The sequence below is a fragment of the Corvus brachyrhynchos genome, unplaced genomic scaffold, assembly GCF_000691975.1.
Source record: "Corvus brachyrhynchos isolate BGI_N302 unplaced genomic scaffold, ASM69197v1 scaffold266, whole genome shotgun sequence".
NCBI classification, from domain to species: Eukaryota; Metazoa; Chordata; class Aves; order Passeriformes; family Corvidae; genus Corvus; species Corvus brachyrhynchos.
In genome coordinates this window covers 1,025,108-1,047,787 of record NW_008238633.1, presented here as the reverse complement: position 1 = coordinate 1,047,787, position 22,680 = coordinate 1,025,108, and the positions used below count along the sequence as shown (strand labels likewise).

Sequence of the window (22,680 nt, the reverse complement as noted above, 5' to 3'; positions counted from 1 at the left end):
GATGGAGTTTTGGGACAGTGCCATGCTTCATATAGTTCTTTAGATAGATTGTCATGAGGTGGTTACCTCAGCTGTCAGTCTGTTAGGATTACATAACATTTTTAAATTATCTCCTTTCCTATGGCCAAAAAATGATTCAGTCCTCTTGCATATTGTATTACCTCGAGCTCTTGGTATTTATTACATATGCAATCAAGAAAATAAGAGTCTGAGGCTTGCAAAGATTTATTTAGTAGCATTTAATAGCTCTCTGTTTGCTGGTAATTTGGTTCGTCAGAATGAGGAATTTATTTCTGAATTGGCTTTTAATAAGCAGATAAGCAGGTTTCTGTATCACTAAAACTGGGGGTTGTCACTTCAGGACTTTGTTTTTACAAATGGAAGTTGTTATCTCTTGGACAGGTATCAGCCTGCTGTGGTAGTTTCCATTGGTTTTAATGGAGCCTGAATTTAAATACCCCACCTAAAAGAAGGATAAGAACCTTTCTCTTTAGAGATATTTCTTTTTCTGTGTATTTGGTGCTTGATGGAGTTTATGCAGCCAGAATGAACCCCTAAATGATTTTCAGTTCTATGAATAGTGACTTTTTACTTGGGTAGATCGTGATAGGACAAGGGGGAATGGTTTTAAAGTAAAAGAGAGCAGGTTTAGATTAGAGATTAGGGAAAAATTCTTCCCTGGGAGGGTGGGCAGGCCCTGGCACAGGGTGCCCAGAGCAGCTGGGGCTGCCCCTGGATCCCTGGCAGTGCCCAAGGCCAGGCTGGACATTGGGGCTGGGAGCAGCCTGGGACAGTGGGAGGTGTCCCTGCCCATGGCAGGGGTGGAATGGGATGAACTTTAAATCCCTCTCGTTCCCTCAGTGCTGGGTGTTACAGGTTCCACAGCAGATCAGAGAGTATCACCTCCTTTCTGGAGGAAACAGCCTCAAGTTGCACCAGGGGAGGTTTAGGTTTGATATTAGGAAAAATTTCTTCATGGAAAGAGTTGTCAGGCATGGGAACAGGCTGCCCAGGGCAGCGGTGGAGTCACTGTCCCTGAACGTGTTCCCAAACACGTGTGGATGTGGCACTTGAGCCCTGGGTTATGCTAAACAGCATCAATCCCCACAGGTAAAAGCCCACTTCTGTCATTTGCAGCTTGTGAAATCCTATGGAAAATAGGAAAAGAAAATAAGTATTGGGTTAAGGAGATAGAAATGGGCAAGTAATTGCAGCTTCCTGTCTGTTTTCCAAACACTGGCATATTTGGCAGTGCTAATTCTCAGATATTTTTACAGAAACACAGAATAGTATGTAAAGTGTGGGGGCTTTTTGGTGAATACCCGTTTTTGAAGGAAGTCAGAAGGAATCACAGTCATCCGTGTAGTTCTTACTTTTTGTTGGCTTCGTGCCAGAGCGTTGCTTTTTTTTTTGACCCGGGTCCTTTGATTTACTCCAATTATAATTTATTTACGAATGGATTCCTTGGGAAAGTCATTCAAAAGCCATGTGCGATGAGACAAGGCAGGTTTTCATTTTCCACACCGTCGGATTAAGCTGTAGAAAGTGGATCAAACAGGACACATGGCAAACAGGACACATGGCTGGCCTCTTTCTTTGCTTTTTCCTCCTCTGCTGAAATAAACTTGTAGGTGTGTGGAGGTAAATCCTGACTCAGAGAGCTCCTGCCTGCGAGCTGGAGCTGGCTGAGCTGGGCCTCGGGGAGGTGGGAGCACTGACGCGCTTTGGTTAAATGAGGCAAACGAAGCACGCAGTCTGCACGAGCTCCTCCTCAGCTGCAGGGATGGCTGCAGGAGGATAACTCCAGCCCAGAGAGGCTGATCTGCTGGCTCCCTCCCAGCTGGAGCAGGAGTGTGGGCTGCTCCGAGCCCTGGAGTGCCCCACAGCCCTGGCCGGTGCTCGGGGCCAGCGCTGGCAGTCCTGGCCCGCAGGAACCGTTCCATGCTGGAGGGTCATCCCAGGCCCTGGGTGTGTCCAGCTGTGCAGCTCCAGGGAATTTGCTGGCACTCCTTGCCCAGCCAGGCCTGCAGCCTCCCCTCCCTGTGGTTTGGCAGCCGGGGGGCTTGGCACTGGCCAGGCTTTTGGCACGAGGGCTGGCAGCCGGCGCTGAGGCAGTGACGTGGAGCAGGAGCTCCACCGGGATGTTTGGCCTTGCTGGCCACAGGAGTCTGGCCCTCCCCGCTGCTGTCAGAGCCCAGGGGACATCAGCTCCAGCACATTTTTGTCTTTTGCCATCATCCCTGCAGCCCGGATTCCTCAAATCCTGCCAGTTACAAAGAGAAGGATGAGTGTGGGTTTTAGGGTAGTGGTTGGACTTAATGATCTTAAAGGTCTCTTCCAAACGAAGTGATTCCATGATTCTGTAAAACATAAAAAATCACCTTTTTCTTATATGGGGGAAGAAGGGTTGGAAGGGGGAGTTTGTATTGTACCAGCTCTGGTAAGTGAAGATTACCACTATTAAGAGAAAAAAATGTTTAAAATGTATAGAAACTGCATGTTGGCTTGGGTTACTCTTAAAAAAAACCTATTCTGTAAAGGTGATGTGTGATGGACCCATTTGTTTACCTGAGGTGAAAAAGGAGAAAGTCATCTGAGATGTGTCTGACATGAAGATGACCTGAGCTGTGCTGTACATATCTTCAGAGATGGGAAGGATACCTCTTGCTAGCAGCCAAAGCAGTTCTTAAGGCACTGAGGGGATTTTCAAAAAATGCATAAAGAGAGATTATTGTGAGTTAGACTGCTGGGATTTAAATTATGGCCGTGTTGGAGGGAAAGCATCCTCAGCTTGAAGCCATTCTAACTGGTGTCAGGTGAGTCTGTCCTCAGAATTTAAAGTCATAAAATCGTTGCTTAAAAAGCGGATGCATTGCAGTGGGGAAGAATCGGGACAGGCTGGGCATTTGTGGAGGTGTGACTGGAGTTATACCTGTAATCAGCAACTAAAAAAATTATTATTGATTATAGCTTAGTAAAATGTCAGATCCCTTGCATTCCTCCAGCAGGGCTGGTGCTGGCTGGTGCTGGGTACACAGTTCCTAAGTTCAGTTTGGAACTTGTTTCTGTATGCCAAACTGGATTGGGAAAATACTGCATCAAGGGCTAAAAATGTTGAGTCTTTCTTTTTAGCAAATATCACTGGATGTCAAGCAAACATATCAAATTTAATTGACTTTTTAAACATACGAAGTGTTTTGGAACTATTCCATGGAAATAGCATTTAGAAAGTCATACCTGCCCGTGGTGTTTCTGTTTGAGTTGGATCTACGTGGTGCTGGCAGAGAACTGGGCAATTTGGGTTTTGGGGTGGTTTTGTTTGAAGGCAGTTGCTGACTCTTGGGAGCTAATGTAACCTTCTGTGTTTAAAGGCCATTGTATTGTCCTCATTTGCAGTTGGTTTTTATGTACCAACTCTACTGTACAGAGGTTTGCAGAAAAACCCCTTTTTTATCACCGATTCTCAGGGACAATTGATGTCATTAAACCTGTTTCTGTCATTGTAAATTGACATAAAGCCCTGGAAAGCTGGAAGTGGCTAAGCAGTTTTCCCACTCCTAGGTAATTAAACAACTATAACATGGGAACGTTTGTGGAGATATGAGGATGTGGAAAGCAGAATTTTGTTTAGGAGGCTTCTTTTCCCTCTGTTCAGTATTTCTTATTACTTCCTAATGAAATAACTTTGCTCCACGAATCAAGTGCATGGAGTTGTGCTAATCAGGACTTTAACAGATGATGGTGAGGAAAAGTAATTACCCTTCAGTCAGAAATGGTTGCACTACGCCAGGCAGTGGTGCTTTGTACTGCATACACTGTAAATGTAAGTCATCTTGATATTGTTGGGAATTCTTGGAGCTCTTAGCTCAGGTTTCCATGTTCCCTCAGGTTCCTGAAACGTTATTCATGGGGTTGTGGTGCCAGTCAGTTCATGTGCCGACACTGGGAATTAGAAGCCATTGAGAAGTCAATGAGCCGCTGCACAGAATGAGATCTATTCCAGTTGTATGGATTCAGTGCCAGTGTCATGTTCCTTTGAGTGCATCCCTTGGCTCCGGGTGGCTGCACACAGAGTTGTGCAGTGGGGTGGTGCAGCCCAGACACAGCACGTGCTGGTGCTGCCAGCAGGATAATGGATCTGCTCTCCCCCAGCAGCTGTGGAACACGAGCTCAGGGTTAATGGCACTTGGGAGAGCACTCTGAACACACTGAGCAGTGGTCCTGACTGAAATCAGAACCTCTGCCGAGTCAGCGAGTGGATGTGCACAGAGGTTTGGGGCTGATAAAGGCAGACTGGGTGAGAAATGTAGCATCAGTAGTGGTGGCCTTGCTGGATGGTTGTTTTGTGTCCTGACTTGGAGGGAAATGGATTGGTTTGGGTTTTCTTGCCAGTGATTTTCTGAAGAGATGTGGGAAAAGAGATAGCATTTGGGGGGAGATAAGGAAAAAGGGTCAATAAAAATAGGAGTAATGTGTGCCGGTAGGAAAGGGAGAAGACTAAGGGACTCTGGAGAGGAAAAGCAGTAGGGAAACAGAGAAACCTTCAAGGGTAAGAGCTGCAGGACTCCAGCTGGACGCAGATGACACTGGCTGGTGTTGTAAGGCTGCTGTAGTTACTCCTGTCTGTCCCAGCAGCTGGGTCACTGCTGCTTTTGTCACTGTGGGGCCGTGCCCATGGCCCCGGTCACGGCCATGTGGCAGCGCTGCCCCTGCAAGCTGCCTCACACAGGAAGGTTAAAGGGAGAGGTCCTAACCTGGAACACGTGGAGGGCACTTTTCTGTTACTGAAAATGGAATATTCATATTTTTTATGAAAGCTTCTGTAACAAATTGCCTAGAAAGCTTGTGATCCCAAGAGGGTTTCTGTCTCTTGCCAGATAGCCAATCTTTCATTACAATGTGGTTGCAGCGCATTTTACTTGAATTTATAAACAAACAACTCCTCCCTAAAAGCAGCCTTGCCAATACACTCTGTTGGTGGTCCTAACCCTTGCTGAACGGAGCACAGCTCAGAGCTCTTGTCCCAGCAGCTTTGGAGCTGCCCCTGACATGGCAACTTCAACCTTTAGCTGTGCTGCTGTTAGAGAAAACCTTCTCCCATGACCTTGTGCTGAACATCAGAGCCACAGGGACAGTCAGACCTCAGAAAGCTTTATCTCATCTGTGGGAAGGACTGGAAAATCCTTCAAATGAAAATGCATCTTCGATACCTGCAGCTTGTGCTGGCTGGGTCAGTGGCCTTCCAGAATATTAATGTGTTGAAAACGTTGAGATTTTACTTCAAATTTTCATAAGGACTGGCCTATCTGATGTGAGAAGGGTGTCAGGCTTCCGTTTTGGTTTGCAGGCACTGCGTTGATATGCTGTTATCATCACATATACCCCACCTTCCCTCCACCCCTCCTCTTTCTCGTTGAAGATTTACAGAGAGTGGCAAAGGAGTCCGACTGTGACCCCTATTTCCAGCTCTACATAGAAGGGAACAGTCCCTCACCTCTCCCCACTGTGTGGCCCTTGTTCCATGTGAAAGCTGATGCCTTGCAGTGGTTGGGAAACAGCTGACAGTTACCCAAGGGTGTTTGTTGACTGGGAGAAGCAGCAGGTTCAAAGCTGACCCTACCTTCCCTGGTTAGGAAGGATGCATTCCATACAGGGGGAGGGATCTGGTTTGCTTGTCAGTGCTCCCTAGTGTTGTATCTTGCTTTTAAAGATCCAGTTCGCATCCATTTGCAGTTGCAAACGCAGCAGAGAAAGGTGTAAGTGCTGAACCCAAATAAAAACAAAATAGATCTTGGCAGCAAGAAGTCAAAATTGTAAAATTGCTGGAGAGACCAAACAGTATGCAGGTCCTGCTTCTATGGAGTAGTTTATAAAAGACCTATTTTGTGCTGATTTACCTTTGTGTACGTAAATAACAAAAGTAAATCCAATTAAATCAGCTACAGAACTAAACCCCTACATTTTTGCAGATTGATGACAGTGTTTATAAGATATTTCTCTTCTTGGCCTGGATCTAAAGAGGGGGTAAGTTTATCTTTGATGCATCTTCTTAATGCTCTCAGACCTTATTTAAAGAATTTGTTTTTCATGAGGTGACTGACACAGGAATTAAAAACCACCGAAAAAGTAAAATCTGCCTAGTGATTTGGGTCCCTGTGCAGGATATATATATAAAAATATAAATATATATATATATATAAATATATAAATATATACTCAGGAGGGTGAAAGAAAAACCTAGTTTAAACACATGTGAACATTAAAAAGCTTGACTCTGCATCACCATTTTGTAGCCCAAGACTATGAACAAACACTGTCCCAGTCAAAGCTATTGGCAAACTCAGCCAGTGGAGTACAGTTGTTAAATTGACAACTAAAACTCTGAGAAAAATGTGAAGGGCTGTGGCCTTGCTAAGGGTTGTGCTTGGGTGTGTGAGTCTGCACAGCTTGGTGGTGCTCCAAACCCTCTCAGCCACCCAGAGCCCAGTGTTCCACCCACTTCTGTCCCTTCTCCTGGCTGATGATTCAGCAAGTTATTGTCTTTTTCCAGCAGTGTCCAGACTTGTCTGCCTTTAAGTATCCAGACACTTTGTTCCTTTCTTGTTGCTGTATCACCACAAAGCCTCATATGGATCTTATTTTCAACAGCCTCTGGGCAGCACTAAGGCTTTACTCTCATCACAAGCTGTTAGCACCCTGAACTAGAAACCTGGATAAAAGACTTCAAAATTCAACCATCCTGATATTTTGATCATTCAGTTATAATTTGCACAAGTGCTGTGTGGGATTGGACATTGCTTTCCTGGTGTGTGGTTGAATATTGAAAAACAGAGAAACTGAGAAGTGCACTCTACTTATTTACACACACAAATGATAAAGACTGGGGCTTTTTTGAAAAGTATTGATGAAGTGGTATGTGAAGTTCTGCTTCTTTTAATGTTTTCCTTTCCTCTGTTTTAGGTGTCTCCTGCAGAAAGTAACTGTAATGAGAATTTGTAGGAGAGATGAAGAGACTCCTCCACCCTTCATTAGAATTTGCTGCCTTATCCCAAATGCTCCAAAACACATTTAAATCACATAGTTGGAGCTTTTCACAAGTCAGTCCCTTTTCTCTCTTCATCTCTGATTCCAAACTAAAATGCAATTGGGAATGTAAATTCCTCTAAAAGTGGCTGCAGCCTGTGTTTTCCAAGTAGGAAGTGTGAGCCAGAGTGCACTGCGGGAGATGGAGCTCCGGCTGCGATTTAGCTTGTGCCTGTTTCAGGTTGTGCACGTGGGGTGTGGAACCTGCCCCAGCACACATGGTCTTCCTCTGGCTGCTCAGGACCAGCAGGAGAACTCTGAGCTGACCTGGGTGCCAGCTCTGTCCCTGCAGCCGTGTTGGTGCTCGCTGCAGTGCTGTGTGCGTAAGAAGGGGAGAGGGATTGGGACTGTCTCTGCAGCTCCCGAAAAGCATGGAATGCTGAGGTGGCTGAGGAAGGAGTTTCTGTAGATTCAGATACAGGCTGGAATGCTGATCTCCATAACAATCTCCTGATGGTTTCATACTTTGTACATGCAGCTGTTGCTTGTTGGCTGTTCCCTGCAGGAGTCACTGTCCTACCCATTCTTGCTGTGCCTCAGACAGGACCAGGGTCAGCAGTGGCCTTCAGCACATGTCTGAGCTCCATCAGTGCTGCTGCACTAAGGAATGGCCTAAATATTAATATGTTCATATTTGTTCTATATATAAACAACCCCAGGCTGAACTGGAGTTGCTCAGCCTGGAGAAAAGGAGGCTCAGGGGGAACCTTCTCATTTCCTACAACTCCCTGACAGGAGGGGTCGGGTTCTGCTTCCAGGGAACAGGGACAGAACAAGGGGAAATGGCCTCAAGCTGTGTCAGGAAGGTGTAGATTGGATATTAGGGAAAAGTTTCTTAATGGAAAGGGTTGTCAAACACTGGAACAGGCTGCCCAGGGCAGTGGTGGAGTCGCCGTCCCTGGGAGTGTTCCAGAACAGGTGTGGATGCAGCACCTGGGGACTGGTTTAGTGGTGGTGGTGCTGGGTTGATGGCTGGACTTGATCTCAGGTCTTTTCCACAGAAACCTTAAGGATTCTGTGATTCTGTGTTCAAGGGCTTTGTGCTTTGAATTTTGGTAAAGGGAGCTTGCAGGGCCTGTAGGCTTCCATGGGCACGGGGTCAAACCCCAGCTTTAGGTGAAAACAGCCACTTCTGCCAGAGTTTACAACAGTTTTCAAATGTTGCCTTGTTTGAAGGTGACTTCAGTAACAGTGCTGGTATTACAGGAGTGCCATTTATCTTGATGAACACGTACATGAATGACTCGCTACTTTCAATCAGGAACATAGAATTGAAACAAAGCACAGGAATTTTGTGTGTGATCTGAGTGGTGTAGATTTGTGACACGGAGGACTTAGGGAATTAAACAGTTCATGTGACTGTGTTTCTCTTAGTGTGTTGTGGGGTTACACTGAGCTGCACCATGGATTGGCCGAGCTGGAGGCAGACTGAAGTGGGAATGAGCAAAATGAGTCACCCAATAGCTGTTGTGTGAAACCACAGTGACAGCATCAAACAAGGTGCTTCATTTAGAAGTTAAAAACTCCATTTTCCTAATTTCTACCCCAAATCATTACTTTCTTAGGGAACTAAACCCCCTTGTTTCCAAACATCTGTGGTTCTGAGGCATACTGCATGGCAAAGGAGAGATTTCCTGCTGTGCTTCCTGCTAGGGCTGTGAAATTCCCCTGGAACAATCTAAACCTCATTATCAGCCCATTCAAATTAGTATTTCCTCCTACTTCTGTGAGGGATAAAAGGAGGTTTGTTTCATTGCTGTTGACTTAAGTGTCCCACTGAAATTCCTTCACAATAACTGCTCTGGCGCTGGGTGTATCCTGGAGAGTTTAAACCTCCTTGGGTTACTGGATCAAGGCAGAACCGGGGGCCATCAGCTCTTCCAGCCTGTCATTAATCCAGGAAATGCCCTGGGCCACAATCAATACTGCTGAAATTCTCCCCAAAGCCTGATTACAAAACTTCATAAAGAAAAGCCTGAGGAAATGAGAGATCTCTTCAGAACATCATCATAAAAGAAAGGAACAGTGTAATTTATGATTATAAACCTGACAAGGACTAGGGAAGAATCCTGGAGGGTTCCCAAATAAGGAGATGGAGCTCTACAACAACTCTTCTGTCTGGTTTAAGCATCCCTACTCGCTGATTAGAAACTCAGTGAAACTCAGAGGTTTTCTTCCTCTGCTATTCAGAATCTTTTTGTCTGCAGTCCTCAGTCCAAGCAAAGCTGGAGGGCACATGCTTGGTCAGGAGCGCTCCTGGGGCTGTCCAGGCCACTGGCTGCTGCTGTGGTGTCATTTCCTCTCTGTTCTCACCTTCTCGAGGTCTGCAGGGCTCGTGCTGTGCCATTCCTGTGAAGGCTGCGCTGCGCAGCGGAGCAGAGAACACAAGCTGACACCAGCAGCTGGGGATGAGCCAGGGGGTGAATCTGCCCGGTGTTTCCAGTGATATTCTGAACAGAGATGAACACTCAGTTCACTCCTCTGAGGAATTTTACAGTTTTTCTACTTTGGATGAATTGATCACGAGAAAAATGAAAATCTTGGCTTTTTTTCCCCTAAAATTGATTTGAGACTTTTCTGTGAATAGTTTCTGGGTGGGTTCTCCTGGAGGGCAGCTAAGGCTATGTGTTTTTAGCCTGTGCTGCATGTGTTGAACTGGTGGAAGCGGACTGAGCACTGGGCAGGTGCTGGGGATTTTCTTTTCAGTTGCCAGAGTTACAAAAGGCTCACAACAGCAACCTGAAAGATGTTTGGCCTTTGGGTCAGCTTCATAGGAGCATTCATAAGCAGTTCCCTATCCCATGTGAGCTCTGCCAGGGTGTGCACAGAGCAATCTGTGCCCCAGCAAATCAGATACGGTTCAGATATAGATGTACAATCCTCCTTCAGGACTTCAAACAAAAGTACAATTCCCGTGTGATTGGTATGAGAATAAATTATGTATTTGTATGGATTGCATGATTAAAGTGTGTGTCATGGTTTTAGGCAGTTGAACTCTAAAATGGCACAGTAGCTTGGCTTGTCCTTGGTCAACACTCCCAGTCCAAAACAAAGACCTTTTTCACTGCTACACTTTTAAAATTAAAGCAGCACTTTTAAAGCACTTTTAAATTTAAAGCAGCAACATGTCTTAATAGATGGCTGTCCCTAACACTGCAGTGTGTGGGTCTGAATGGGTAGTGGTGGAATTAATGCAATTTTTTCTGTAGATAAACGCTCAGAAGTACGGGGAGCGTATAAGCTGAATGAAGGCCTTACACACACATCTATTTGCTTCTTTATGTTTGCTTGCCTTCATATTTTTTAAGAAGAAGGAATATTGTTTTCATAATTTAGTTACCATTACAACCTCAGCTCAATTTGTAATGAGTTAAGAACGTACTGGAAGTGCTTGGCTTACTCAAGTGTTTGAGTTGCAGCACATTCAGTGATCCTGCCTAATTTTCCCAAGTGCTCTGACAGGCAGTCCCTGACTACATTCCCTGATAAACACTATTCCTCTGAATTTTAACTTTAAAATTAAACAGGGCTGGTGGAAATGCTTTGAAGAAGGAAGCCTACCTAGCCACAAAACAGAGCATGCAAAGAGTGTGCTCTCCCCCAAGATAAAATTCTTCAGACAGGAATTACAAGGATAATCGGAACCAGGCTTTCCAAAGCCTCAGCTCTTTTGAAAGTTAATAGCCAGCATAAATATACTCTGTGCAATATCTGGGGAAGGAAGGTTGAGGGGGAAAATACAGCCAAGACTATGCTGAAGGGCAAGAAACATTCTGCCTGCTCTGAGTTATTATTGTAACGAATAGAAGGACGATTGTGTAGGAACTGTTCCGCTTCAAACTCGGTGACAGAAGGACGCAGCAAAATGAGACACATTCTGAAACGGCAGGAAGAGGAATTGCTTGGGTTTGTTGCTGGTGAAAAAGGTTAAAGAATATATTTAGTTGTTCCCCCCCCTCCTTCTTTCAACCTGGACCTAATAAAGGATGCTGTCATGGAAACGTTAAAGACCAAACATCATCTAAATTATCTGGCCTCTGCCACAGGTAATACAAGTTTTGACTTACAAGGATTATCCAGAACTAAAGCCAGAGGGAATATAAGGTTGCTATTCATTCACACTTCGAACACAATCTGCCAAACAAGCCTGGCTGAGGTTATGTTGATGTATGTCTCCATTGTATGGTGCACAGTAAAATGAATGTTCGGCTTGGGTTATCCAGTTTTTCATTGTGCCTTGGGGCAGACACGGCTCTCTGTGTTTTGCCAAGCAAGCCAGCATAAGGAATTTATGAAAAAAGAATAACGTAGGAAACAGAATGTTTTCAGGTCGAAATAGAAAGCAGATGCTTCCCAAGGAGCGAAGGCAATATAACAGAACTTGTCCCGGATGAGTGGTGGGATGGATTCCCAAAGAGACGCGGGCGCCTTCGGAGGATGTAGAAAAACGCTTTGCTGCATGAGGTTTAAAATGAAGGCAGGTTGCTCCAAGTGTGATGGAGCTCCCTGACACTGCTGTGGTGATGGGCTGGTAGGCACTGGATTGGATCCATGAGATGTGTGCTGAATGCTCAGCTCAGCCTGTATTTCTCCTGCAATCTGCTTTTCCATCATTTCCAAGGAGAGAAGCCTCAAAGACTGAGAAGCTGCACGTGGGTTAAAGCCCCGTCCCGAGCAGTGAGCTCACTGGGGGTTTGGTCATGGAAACACTCGAGCGCTGCCCTCATTTCAGGGAGATTTAGAGTCAGACACATCCTGAATGCTGAGGCGCTTGGAGGAGCTTGCAGGAACCTGCACAGAGCAAACTCTCGCTCATTTATCTGGGAACAGGTCCTGGGGAGAGCTTAACCAGCCCTAATGACGTAAGTGATAGCTCCGTTTGGAGTGAAAGCAGCTGGCTTTGGGGTTGTGTTGTCATTCTCCCCTCCCCTGTCTCTGCCAAGATAAATGTTCTTCTCCTCTTTACCTTACTCATTAAAACGTCTTCCCAGCCATTCCAGATAAATCAAGCTGAGAACATGTTACAATGCACACCTAAATGGTGAAATTCAATGAGGGAATTTAATAAAGCTTCTCAGGCTGTTGATAAGATAGAAAATGACAACCTATCAAAGGCTAAAGCTACAGTACTTTGTTATTTATTTATTAGAGCTTTAAATGATTAAGAGATTGGAGCAGAAAAAAAGACCCACTGGAAACGGTTATTTTTCAGTATTTGAAGAACTCCACCAAGTTGTTCTGTGAAGTTTTTGTCATTATTTTTCAGAATACGTGGTTTTATGTTCTCAGGCAGGTATTTGATAAGGAAATAGAACTTTTTTTCTCCAGTGTGAGCAAGCAGTCCTTGTTCAGTGTATGTGCTGGGGGTATTGCAGGTATGGATACCCCTTCCTTTAAACATATGTAAATCTATAAACAAGTTTTCAAGCTGCATTTATTGTTTGGGTTTTTTAATAAGGGAAACAAGTCATGAGCACTGACTTAGACTCTGCTTTGATCCCTTCCTTGACTGTATGCGCCCGTGGAAAGTGATGGAAACTGCTCCCTATCTGCCCCATTTCTGTTCTTTCTCCACTCATTCCTGGTGGGTGAGGATGGTTGCAGCAGGCGAAAGGAACCTACGCCCCTGCTCAAAGAAGAGCTTCCCTGCAAGCTGTGAGGAGGTGCTGGTGGAGCTCAGCCCGTCTGCTTTGCTCCCTGGAAAGGCACAATTCCCCCAGGTGCTGCGGGGCAGAGGTGTTCCCTGTGCTCAGAGCTGATCCCTCACCTGGCCTTATGGAACCCTCCCCAGCGATGCTGCGCTGTGAGGCTGCCCCCACCCAGCTCCCTAGGGTGGGTGATTTATGCCAGCTCAGCGCTCGGGCAGTTTGTGCAGCTGCTTTTATCAAAGTAATGTTTCAGCTCGGGAGTCGTGGCTGTCAGCTGCCCGTGTGGGTGAGCAATGAGATCCTCCAGAGGGAGATGGCTCCTAATGGAGTGTCTCATTTCTGAGGCTCCACATCAAAATCAATCTCAGTGCACAAACTCATTTCCTTGCAAGATCCTGTGTTGTTTGCTGGTGTTTAATCCCCTGCCCCACCCTCCCCCAAGTGTAAATACTATCGTTTTGGGGAAGATAAACTATTTTCCTCAGGTGTAGGAGTGGAGCAGGATGCTCCATCACAACAGCAAGAGCTCCGCTCAGTTTTCCCGGTATGACCTTTGCCTCTCTCACATGTGAGTGCTGACCCAGCAATTAACAGCTGGAATTAAAGCCAGCACTGAAGAGATGTGGGTGCCTGGGGCTGACAGTGCCCTGCCCCTGACATGCTGATCCTCATGGTGATTCATGCAGTGCTCTGGCTTTCCCTGGATTATGGATAATTGTATTTGGGGTTAATACCAGTTCTGAACTTCACCTCTACCTGCAGCCAACTGATTCTATCCAGGCCCCTGTGCTATGTCTGCCTTACTTGGGTCTCTCTGTAGTTAAAGTTGCTATCTAAGACTCCTTAATGTCACGGCTCCTGGAGTAATTTTAGTAGAAAGGAAAATAATTGTCCACTGGTGGGTGGGAGGCTTGGGTGGGTTGGTTGATGTGATGGATTAGTCCTCGCTGCTCCCATCATGTGAGGAATCGTAGACTCACAGAACAGTTTGTGTGGAAAGGGATTTAAAGTTCATCTCATCCCACCCCCTGCCATGGGCAGGGACATCTCCAACTGTCCCAGGCTGCTCCCAGCCCCAATGTCCAGCCTGGCCTTGGGCACTGCCAGGGATCCAGGGGCAGCCCCAGCTGCTCTGGGCACCCTGTGCCAGTGTTTTACCAGGCTCAGTGAGGAAGTGCTGATGTCTTAAGGCTTGTCTGTCTTTCTACTTAGACAAAAGAAACACTTGGAACAGACTGATGGATAAAGCTGCTGACAGCTCAGTCAGGAGTGCTGGCTCCGAGAATGGGTATTTGCATAACAGGAGTTATTCAATCAATGCAAATGCTCTGCAGAGCTGCAAACCCGAAGTGAGAATGGGAGGAAGCAGCGAAATTGGCGGTGTTAAAGGTGTTAAATGGTCTGAGTAGAAATTCAGGTGAAGCTGAAATCAGGGAAACTTCAGTGTCAAAAAAGTTCTGGCAAGAGACGGAGATATTCTATCCCTTCTTGACCTTCTGGAGCTGGCTGATGATTTCTCGCTCTCGAAACATAATTTGTGAACACTGGGAGGGAAAAAGGGGAGGAAAATGCTCCTTTGTCTCCTTTGCTGCTCTAACAAACTTTTGGTTCACTGTGTCGGTGGGAGGAAATAATTTAGTAGCCTTTAACTGTGTGTTTTCCTCAGTTTGAGCTTCAGCTAAACTTCTTAAAATACACCCACCCACCCATAGCAGCATTTGTAGCTGGAAGCTGAAATTCTTAGCATGTAAAAGCTGCGTGGATATCCTGCGGAAAAACTGGATGTGTCCCTGGGTCCGACTGAGGCCATCCCACTGCTGCTCAGGGTTGGATCAGGCACTGAGACAACTTGAAAGCACAGGCAGGGAGGAGTTTAAATTCTCTGAGGGAAAAATGGTTTTCAAAATATTTGAATTAACTTCTAAATGTCTTTAGAAGACAATGCACAAATTTTTGAGATTAGGCCAAAATGTCCTGTAGTTCGTCTCTTCAGACTGATGCAGAGTGATAATTGCAGGAGGTGAGTTACTGAACTGCAAACAAGTGAGGAAACTGCTGCTGTTTTGTAGGGCAGCCTGACATAAATTACCTTTTTTTTCCCTTAGAGAAGAAATCTATAAATAGCAAATTATCTATTAGCAGGTGGGTTGTGAAAGGACTTTATGAAGTATCAAAGATTCACACAGTATATAAAAAACCCCCAGGATTACAGAGTTCTCAAACAAAATTATTTTGTTTTCTGTGAGCAGATGCAAATCTGCTTCTAAATCTGCTAAGATCATGGAAGCCCCAAATAAACAAAGCTCTGTTTGAATGTTTTAGTTACACACAGAGCTGAAAATCTCTATCCAGCAGAGAAACTCTGTGGTCCTCAGTCCTGTGCACGTATTTAGTTGTATACATTTGTTCTTGCTAATGGAGACTTAAAATATCATAAATCCGTGCTAATGTCTGTGAGTCCTATTATGAGTTATTCTAGGTTCTTTAAAATTCCTGATGATGATAAAATGCAGTGGTTTGTTTATTTTATGATAACTTCATTCTGGGTTTAATTATTCATAAGATCACAACAAAAGACAATATATTTTGCAAATATGACTGTTTAATAGTATGGCACTTCAGTAGAGCAATCTGATATTGAATCTTTAGTGAGGAATGAGTAACTCAGTTTTATTTGAATTATAAGTCATGTAGATTACTGCAATGTAGATAGTTAAATTCTGCTCTATTCTCGTGTTCCAGCAAGAGCAACAAATGTATTTCAGCACTTGGTAAAATGAATGGAGTTTCCACTGAGGGAGTGAATTAAAACTGTGTAACTGTTTTATAGGAATGTGTTGTAATTATCTGGTACTGGATGTATTTCCTGCCAGTTTAACTGCATAGATCAACCCTCCAATGTCACAGAGCAACTCTTACACCTAAAACAGCTTTCAGGACTCAAGGATATTTTAAGATTGTTAATGTGCTGTATAAAATGAAAGCATTGCAGAGCCTGAGGGCCATGTGCAGATTGTCGTGGTGCCCTGGCGTGTGAGCAGGAACTGGGCAGGGTGGGGGGGACACAAATGGCTTTGGTCCTTAACCCCCCTGCACCTGCACGGGGTGGGGGCACAGTGGCTCCAGGTGGGTTTGGGTTGTTTCTCCCCGAAGGCTGGAGGAGAACAAAGTGCCCCAGGTCTGTACAGTAGGTGTATAGGATACAGCAAAACCCTATTTCACTGCAACCTGCAAATGTACATCTTCGCTGGAAATCCACAAAGGAAAATGTGGGAACTAGAGCAGCATTCTGCATCTCCATCTCTCACTACATCTCAGTGCCAGTGTTTCACAGGGTCAGTTATGTCTCCCAAACCCTTTTCAGTGTATTTTTAAGCCAGCTGAACCCTCCAGGGCTGGGGCACTCTGTGCTAACCCAGCCTGAGTAGTGAGGGCACTGTTACAGCAGCGTAATGACTTAGTAAATCAACTTGCATCAAGTGGCCAAGCATGATTTTTCAGGGAGTTTGTTCAGAGTTGTCAAATATGGAGTTTTCTTCAAACCAGTTATATTATTTGTACTGTTTAAAATTCCTAATTTCCTTCTGCTGTTCCCCCCTGAGTGACATCACCAGGTGAACAATTATATCAAGATGTTCCAGGTATCAGTTGTCTCTTTCTTTGTTTTCCTTGTAACCAGACAAAATATGGAAAGAAGGGGAAAAACCTCACCCTGAGCTATCGTTATTTTAAAGGTCTTCTCAATTAAGAAACAGAGTTACACCAAATCTATTCCATACAAAATAATCTACAGAAATGTGTGTGTGTGTGTTTCACACAGGTTCCACGAAGGAATTGATTGAGAGCTGCTGTGGAGCTGGACAGCAGTGGGCTATAGACAACGGGGAGTGCACAGAAATCCCTGTAAGTGGCATGGATGGTGATATTTGCAGGTACGTAAGGTAAAACTGAACATTTTCGGTTAACACAAAGAGCAGCCCTTGAGAAGTTCATGGGATGTCCAGGAGACAGGGAACTGTCATTCATTGCCTAAATTATTGGTAGACTGGCAATATGTCGTGGCAAATTAGAAAGGAGGATTTCTCCCTCCATTTGCCCAAAATCTAATCTAAACAAAAGCTTTTTAAGGTTTCTTTTTGTCTCCCACATGAGCAGAGCACAGATTTCTGTTTCCCATTTTCGGCACATCTGTGGAGTTGCAGTTAAATTGGAGGGCAGAGCTTGGCTTCCCCTTGGCAGTGCTAAATGCAGTGATTGTCCATGTCCTTATGGGATGTATTTATTGCCCACTGTGAGTGGGCCCTGGTTCTGCTGGAGGGGGGAGCACATGCCTGGTGCTGCTGCTGGTGTCAGCAGCATCTGGTGTGAGAGGGTGCCAGGCTCTCTGCACAGCAGGACAACAAGGATGGGTGCAGGGTAACATGGGCCCAGTACTGCACGAGCTGCACTTCATCCCCTTCCCTCCCCACCAGTCTGGAGCAGGCCTTGGGGAGGGATGAAGGCAAACTTACTCCAGACTCACATTCTCGAAGAGTGATCCCATCATTTAGAGCACTGAAAAACTTTGGCATAATGACTTTTATCACATTTAGTATCATTGCACCTCTCTGAAGTTAGTGGGAGATGGAAATCCTCCCCACTGGGATCTGGCGTGACGTAACTGACACATGCCAACTGTCTGTGCAGTAAAGGCAGATTAAAACATTCCAGCCTTGGCCTAAGTAGGTGTAAATCCAGTACATTAATGAGTTGCACCTGCACATCTGAGGCTGGTTTTAGATTAAAAAGCCAGATCCTAAATGTTTCAGTCCCTGTGAGTCTATTGGGATTTAAAGGAATAAGAGATCAGGGGTTCAACTGTCTTACTTCTAAAATTTCAGTTGTGTCCCTGTTTTAAAGATTTAAGCCCGCCTATAAATATTATGTCCAAAGAAAAAATTTAATGTAAAAAATATTCAAGTATGTGGCCTCAGAGCCTGGAAGGCAAGGACAACAACTTGGTGCTGCTGCTGGGGGATGTGGCAGCGAGCAGAGCTGGTGCCCCTGCCCCTCTCCAGCCCCGGGGCACTGTCTGTGCTGGAACCCTGCAGCTCCCAAGAGTCTGTGCCAGCTCAGCTCACTGCCTGAAGACTGTAAGAAGTAGAATCACAGAATCCCAGAATGGTTTGGGTTGGAAGGATCTTGAAGTCCATCCAGTGCCACCCCTGCCATGGGCAGGGACACCTCCCACTGTCCCAGGCTGCTGCAAGCCCCAATGTCCAGCCTGGCCTTGGGCACTGCCAGGGATGGGAATAGATAGAAAGTAGACACTAGTTTCAAAAGTTAGTTCCTGTTCTGCCGGGACAGTTCTCTGGACACATTTGGGTGTTACAAGTGTCCATCACCGTGATGAAGGATTCATTTTCTCAGTTCATGCAGATGAAGGAAGCCTCCCTGTTACACAGAGGTTGCAGACTGAGGTGTCTGTTGTTTCCAAATGCTATTTTGAGGTGTTCATGTGGTAAAAACGTTGTTGTTGAAGCTACTTCTTGATGTATCTTGATGTCTCTGGGCATTCAAGGACCACCCTGGCCTGTCTCTGTGTAGTGACCAGCCACACTAACTGCAAGATGGACACTGGGCTACAAGAGATCAGGTGCAGAAACTTGATGACTGAACTTAAAGCAGGTTACAGGAAATCTTTAGATAATCAATGGATAGTCTGATATAAAAATACTCCCAGAGCTTGTACCACTGGCTGTGTCAGAAATAGGATGTTAGCCTAGATGAAATCTCATCTGACCCAGTGTAGTAGTTTTTATCTTATAATTGGTGAGTTTTATCACAACAGAGCCGTGCTTATCTGGGTGGCATTTGCATGAGCTGTCCCAGCACGGGCCCTGCTCTTTGCTGACACGTGTCCCAGTTAGAGACTCACACCAGTTTAATGCAGCAGTTCACTGAGCTTGACTCACTAACTCTTTTCCTGAAGCAGAAGTGTTCTGAATATTCTTCAAAATTCGCTTATCTGCTCTGCAAAGAGCAGGTTTGTGAAACAGAACAAACCAAGAGCATGTGGTTGTCACTGTTGTTTCCCAGTTCATTTTCTGGTGATAGAGGAGCTGAAACTGAGCTCTGCTGATAAATAAAAAATACTAAAATAAAGAATGGCCAGTGATACTCCAGCAGGCCAGGAATTTCTCCTGTCTAAATGTCCCATTTCAGAAGAACATGTCTATAGAGATTTCAGTGTTTAAATACAGAAAACACTTTGCACATACAAAAAAGTGTCTAAGAGCATTTGTTTGGGTTTTTTTCAACTTAATCCCCTGCTTCCCAGTTTCACCTCTCTTGTGCTACCCAACATAAAAATATTAATATAAAAGTGACACTTGGCCACTGATACTGGAAAAGCAGCCAAGTGTCTGTCACTGCCTGGTTTCTGCTGGGATAAGAGACGTCCCTTTCCATTTTTTTTTGTGAATTGTCCAATCTACAGGTCCCCCCTGAGCCTCCTTTTCTCCAGGCTGAGCCCCTTTCCAAGCTCCCTCAGCTGCTCCTGGTGCTCCAGCCCCTTCCCTGGACACGCTCCAGCCCCTCAATGTCCTTCCTGTCCTGAGGGGCCCAGAACTGACCCCAAGGTCCCTCAGCAGTGCCAGCGCAGGGGACGGGCACTGCCCGGTGCTGCTGCCAGGGCACGGCTGGCACAGCCCAGGTGCCATGGGGATGGTTCCACAGCGTGTCAGGGAGCCCAGGCTGTGGGATGTGTTACATGTGATGGCTTGGCCCTTGCAGGATTGCCCAGAAGCAGTGCTGTGTGTCCACGGTGAGGGAGAACAGCTGCCTGGCCGGGATGATCGCTGCCAAGGAGGGGGACACGTGTGGCCCCGAGGAGAGCGATCCCTGCGCGGGCTCGTCCTACAAGGTGAGCTCCTCTGGTGCTTCTGCAGACATGTAAGGTGTTCTCAGAGCCTGCCTTCAGCAGTAATTTGTTTGTGCACTACTATGGGGCACAGAAAAGGTGAAGTTGCAGGAATGTGGCAGGGAAATGGAGCTGCTTGCATTTAAGTTTGCAGCCCCTTTTAAAACTTCACAGTGATGTTGTTTTGAATTATTTCCATCTCCATTTTGTAGACCTAACTGGCTGTATTGCTTTTGCTTCCTTGCTTTGGAAGTAGCTGAAAAGTCCATTTTAGTTTTTGTGTCTATAGTGTAGAAGAATTTAGGAAATGATGGGGCAAAACTTAATTGAAGATATAATGTGAAACCCATTACTGGACAGTTTGCTTGGCTCCAGTGTTGAATTGTGGCCCCCTTTCCCAGTTCTACACAATGCTGGACTAGAGGAACAAGCATTTAGGTGATGATGGAAGCTTTTGTTCATAAATAAAGGCAAACCATTAGCAGCCAGCACAAATCACAAATCCTGAGCCACAGCCTCCGCTTAGATAAATGAGATTTGCTTTATGAGAATCACTGGAGCCAAACCAATTTAAACCAGTTTGAAGATTCAGCAGCTCACTTGTCTTGTTTTCACCAGAACAGTGCCTTTCAGAATTCATTTCCCTCTGATCCTAATTTACATAGCTATAGCTCAGCTTAAGTGCAGCTTCCATGGGCGCAGCAGGAACCTGATTAGTTCTATCTGTTCCTGTACATCGGAGATTCTCACAGATAATTGTTCACTGGAAGAGCAGAGAACGTGGACATCCACTGCAGAGTGTAAGGTTTAATTAGCTGTGCTGATTTGTCATCTTCAGAACTATTATTAATTTTGGTCTGAAGCCTATCATTAGAGTAAAAAGAGAATTTGTGCACTTGGGAGAAGACATTAATATGTCTGAAATGTGACAGAATTGTTGTTCTTAGGTTTTCACCAGGGGTGGTTTGCATGCCCGGCAGAGGCAGGCTGTGGAGTCGGTCTGATTGCACATGCCATTCCTCAGGCAGAGGTGGGGAGGGAGAACTCCATCGTTCCTGTCTGAGCTGAAACCAGTGACAAAATACTCTCGTGGAATGGTTGCTCATGCCAGTTCCAATGGGATTTTTCCTTTAAGATAAACCATCTGAGACAGTAAAATTACTGAACAGCTTTGCTCACCTATTTAGCTTGTTTAGCTCTTGAGTCATTGCAGCTACTGCTTGAAAAAAAATCAATAAATACTGAGACTGTTGAGACTTTGTATTACTTTAGCATTACAGTATGTACTGCTGTAATACAAAATAATCCAACTTTGTAATGCTTTGTACTACAGGAAAGGTTTTCTAATTTTATTATGGTTAGACATTGTTTCAGAGGTGATCTGGCAGAAGGTGCTGACAGTCCTTAGTGGTGTTTCCCCTGCTCTTAGTAACTGCTGTGGCATGAATCAAAAAAGTTTGTTTGGAATGTGGAAAGATTGATTAATTGCCCCCAAAACCAGCAAGTTATCTACACTGTCCTGCCAAAAGCCAGTGTTTTAACTCCAGGTTACAAACATTTGTAGGTCTTCAGGCATTTTCAGGTGTGGGATCCTTCCTTTTGCTTCAAGGTGGAGGTGGCAGTGCTGGTTTTTCAGATCCAGGAGTTCAGCCTGTGTTCAATCAGCCTAACCTTAGGGTGCTTTAACTGTTATTTACTTATTTAGTTGTTATTAATACAAAAAGCACATGCTTGGGGTTTTTTCCCAGTGGGTGGAGACTCCACCGTGGAAAATCCAATTATGCTGGATTCCAGCAAAGATAGTTTTGAGGGGAATGCAGAAAGCTGTGAACCAAAGAATGGTTCTCAAGGTGTTTCTCAATTGCAAGGTAAAAAAAGTCATCTTTGCTATTAAATCAGTTGTAGAATTCCTGGGAAGTTCAGAAAGCAGCTAATAGAAGGTCGAGGCATTCCAATTTTTGCATTTTAGAAGGAACTTTTCAACGAACAAGTTTTTCCACTGGAAAATGAGACAGTTTTGTTCACCTGGAAAATATGTGAGCCCAAAGATGTCTGACTGATTGAATACTCTCTGTCATACCTGCACATGGGATAAATTGTGAATAAACTACGACTGCAAGAAGCCAGGGTCCTCAAGGCAAATATTGTATATTTTACAGTACTTCAGTAAAACCATGGATTATCTTGAACTTCTTCTATTTTGCATATTGAAGGTGACAGAACTGAGCTAAAACTGAAAAAAAATGCAGAAAATAGAAATTTTTTTCCATAAAATTTTGAATTTGAAGGTTCTGGATTTGGGGAGGATGGAAAGAGGAGTTTTCCCTTTTCTAGCATGACCACAATTCATTATTGCTAGATTTTTTTTTTAATACTTCTTTTGAAAAGATGATTTAGCCTATTTAACATGCAAAATAATTCGTCCTCTTCAAGGGGCGTGCTGTAAATTTTACACAAATGTTTTTGGGCACGTGAAGGCAGCTCCTCGTGGCTGTGCATATTTGCAAATGTGAGTAATGTCTGCTGTTTATGATGTTTGGGGATTTTTCAGATTAGGAAGCAGGGCCATAAAACATGAGCTGCAGCCATCCAAACTGGCTGAACATGCAAGGCTGTGCACTGAGTGTGAAATGCTCACGAAACCCCAGTGCTGTCCTGAAAAAAGGGACTTGGCAGAAGAGTTTCTGAGCATTGAGCTGGCAGTGGATGCATTTCCCTGCTGGAGACAGGCTCTGGTTTAGTGGCAATGCCCACCTAGGATTTCTGATGATGAGAAGTGATCCCTCTCCATTTCCATACTCCTCCAGCCCTTAAAACACTGCCTCTCTTATCTGCCCTGCCAGGTCAGGGATCTCCCTCCTTGGACTTTCTATTGACACAGCTCCTGCTGCCAGCTCGAGTCCTGCCCTTCAGCTCCCGTGTCTGACACCTTTCCACAGGGTGAATATTGGAACAGACTGAAGCTGGCTCTCTGGGTTCAGAGGGGCTGTTCCAGTGTAACTGCAAACTCTCCGTGAGTGCATGACTGTCAAAGGAGTTGCAGAGGGA

The 22,680-nt window shown here is 45.1% G+C and overlaps 1 protein-coding gene across 3 annotated transcripts in view; it reads left to right on the top strand.

Annotated features, from left to right (window-relative positions):
* FBLN2 (fibulin 2) overlaps positions 1-22,680 on the top strand; it is a 98,711-nt gene that overhangs the window by 49,933 nt on the left and 26,098 nt on the right. For all 3 annotated transcript variants that reach the window (XM_017737345.1, XM_017737346.1, XM_008636020.2), the window contains exons 3-4: positions 16,552-16,663; positions 19,506-19,635. In XM_017737345.1, the coding sequence (XP_017592834.1) occupies positions 16,552-16,663; positions 19,506-19,635 (242 nt within the window). The remainder of the gene's footprint in view (positions 1-16,551; positions 16,664-19,505; positions 19,636-22,680) is intronic.